At 50.4% G+C, this 2,215-nt stretch overlaps 1 protein-coding gene across 1 annotated transcript; it reads left to right on the top strand.

Moving 5' to 3' along the window:
- Positions 1-884: 884 nt before the first annotated feature.
- LOC119924088 (olfactory receptor 14K1-like) lies at positions 885-1,310 on the top strand (the record flags this gene model as incomplete). The annotated part of the gene is made up of 1 exon (XM_038743144.1): positions 885-1,310. A coding segment is annotated over one exon (426 nt), but the record flags the coding sequence as incomplete, so codon positions are not given.
- Between the last annotated feature and the right edge of the window lie 905 nt (positions 1,311-2,215).

Below are 2,215 nucleotides of genomic sequence, written 5' to 3'. Positions count from 1 at the left end.
TGAATAGGAGTGACATTACAGTAGCCGCATGGCCTAGGGCTGGTAATCAGAGGACCTCAGTTTTAACCTGACTCTGCCACTTGCCTGCTTGGGTGTCTTAGCAAGTCATTTAAAGTCTCTGTGCCCTAGTTTCCTCACCTGTAAAATGGGGATTAAGACCCTTTTCCCTCCTACTTAGATGGTGAGGTACTGTTTATTGTGTATCTACCCCAGCACTTAGAACTGCATTTGGCACATAGTAAGTGCTTAACAGATACCACAATTATTAATTTTTGCTGTTGTGTCTGGGCCAAAATGTACTCCTACCTCCTGTCACCCCATCAGATGATAAATTTTCTTGAGACTGGGTATAGCTCTTCTCCAGAAAACCCCCAACACTAATAGCAGACTCAGAAGATGCTCAGTTTGGGATGTTGACTTTACACCATTCTTCACTCTCACAGGCAGCTCATGTCATCTCCCAGACCATGTCTAACATCACGACGGTGACAGAATTCCTCCTCCTGGGATTCTCCGACATCCGGGAGTTGCAGCTGATCCACACTATGCTGTTCCTTCTGGTCTATCTGGCAGCTCTGTTGGGGAATCTCCTCATCATTGCCGTCACCACCCTCGACCGGCAGTTCCACACTCCCATGTACTTCTTCCTCAAGAACCTGTCCATCCTTGACCTCGGCTACATCTCCGTCACCGTCCCCAAATCCGTGTTCAATTCCCTCACGAGCGTCAACTCCATCTCTCTGCTGGGCTGCGCTGCCCAGGTATTCCTCGTATTTTTATTCGCTGGAACAGAGTTGTCCCTGCTCACGGTGATGTCCCTCGACCGCTATGTCGCCATCTGCCGCCCCCTGCACTATGAGATCACCATGCCCCACGGGGCCTGTGTACGCATGTTGGCTGCCTCTTGGTTCGGCAGCTGTTTGAATGCCATCATGTACACAGCCAGCACCTTCTCCCTATCCTTCTGTGGTCCCAACACTGTCCACCAGTTCTTCTGTGATGGTGCCCAGTTGCTAAGACTTGCATGTTCCACTGACCATGTCCCAGAAGATGTCAGTTTAGCCATCACCATCTGCTTAGCTTTCTTCTGTTTCGTGCTCATCGTGGGCTCCTACGTCCGCATCTTCTCAGCAGTGCTGAGGATGCCGTCGGCGGAGGGCCGCTCCAAAGCCTTCTCCACCTGTCTGCCCCACCTGGTCGTCGTCACTCTGTTCGTCACATCTGGCACGTCTGCCTACCTAAAGCCGATATCAGACTCTCCCTCTGCACTGGACCTGCTGGTGTCTGTGTTCTATGCCTTGGTGCCCCCTACCCTTAATCCCCTCATCTATAGCCTGAGGAACCGGGACATGAAGGCAGCGATGGGAAGGCTGCTATGGCCAAAACATTTCCCAAAGGAGAAACCATCTATCGGATAATAGGTCCTTCTCCAGGGACCAGGCCTGACTATGCCTCTGACTTAACCAGCCTTTGCTCCAGAAGGGTTTTACCTCAGCATTGTCTGGGTGACCTAGTGGAAAGAGCAGTGGCCTGGGAGTCTGAGGACTTGGATTCTAGTCCTGGCTCTGCCACTGCCTGCAGTGTGACATTGGAAAAGTCAGTAAAACTTTCTGTGCCTCTGTTTACTTATCTGTAAAATAGGGATGAAATACCCATTCTCCCATACCCATACCCATTCTAGAGAAGCAGTGTGGCTCAGTGGAAAGAGCATGGGCTTTGGAGTCAGAGGTCATGGGTTCAAATCCCAGCTCCGCCAATTGTCAGCTGTGTGACTTTGGGCAAGTCACTTAACTTCTCTGTGCTTCAGTTACCTCATCTGTAAAATGGGGATTAAGACTATGAGCCCCCCCGAGAGACAACCTGATCACCTTGTAACCTCCCCAGCGCTTAGAACAGTGCTTTGCACATAGTAAGCACTTAATAAATGTCTTCATTATTATTATTATTCTCCCTCCTACTTAGACTGAGAGCAAACTATTTTTCATCCCTTATTGACACCCATGCCCATCACCCCCTTCAGCTGTTCCGGACATTTAACTCCCTCCTCAGGCCCCCTGTTCCTCTCCGTCCTCCATCCCTCACCCCTCAACGATCTGTCCACCTACTTCATTAGGAAAATTAACACCATCTGGTCTGAGCACCCCAAATTCACCCCTCCCCCTTCTCCATCCCCCCCACTCTCAACTTTCTCCTCTACTTACCCATCCTTCCCAGC

Source organism: Tachyglossus aculeatus, unplaced genomic scaffold (assembly GCF_015852505.1).
Source record: "Tachyglossus aculeatus isolate mTacAcu1 unplaced genomic scaffold, mTacAcu1.pri scaffold_82_arrow_ctg1, whole genome shotgun sequence".
NCBI classification, from domain to species: domain Eukaryota; kingdom Metazoa; phylum Chordata; class Mammalia; order Monotremata; family Tachyglossidae; genus Tachyglossus; species Tachyglossus aculeatus.
Note: the sequence above shows the minus strand (reverse complement) of the source record. Positions and strands in the feature narration are given on the sequence as shown.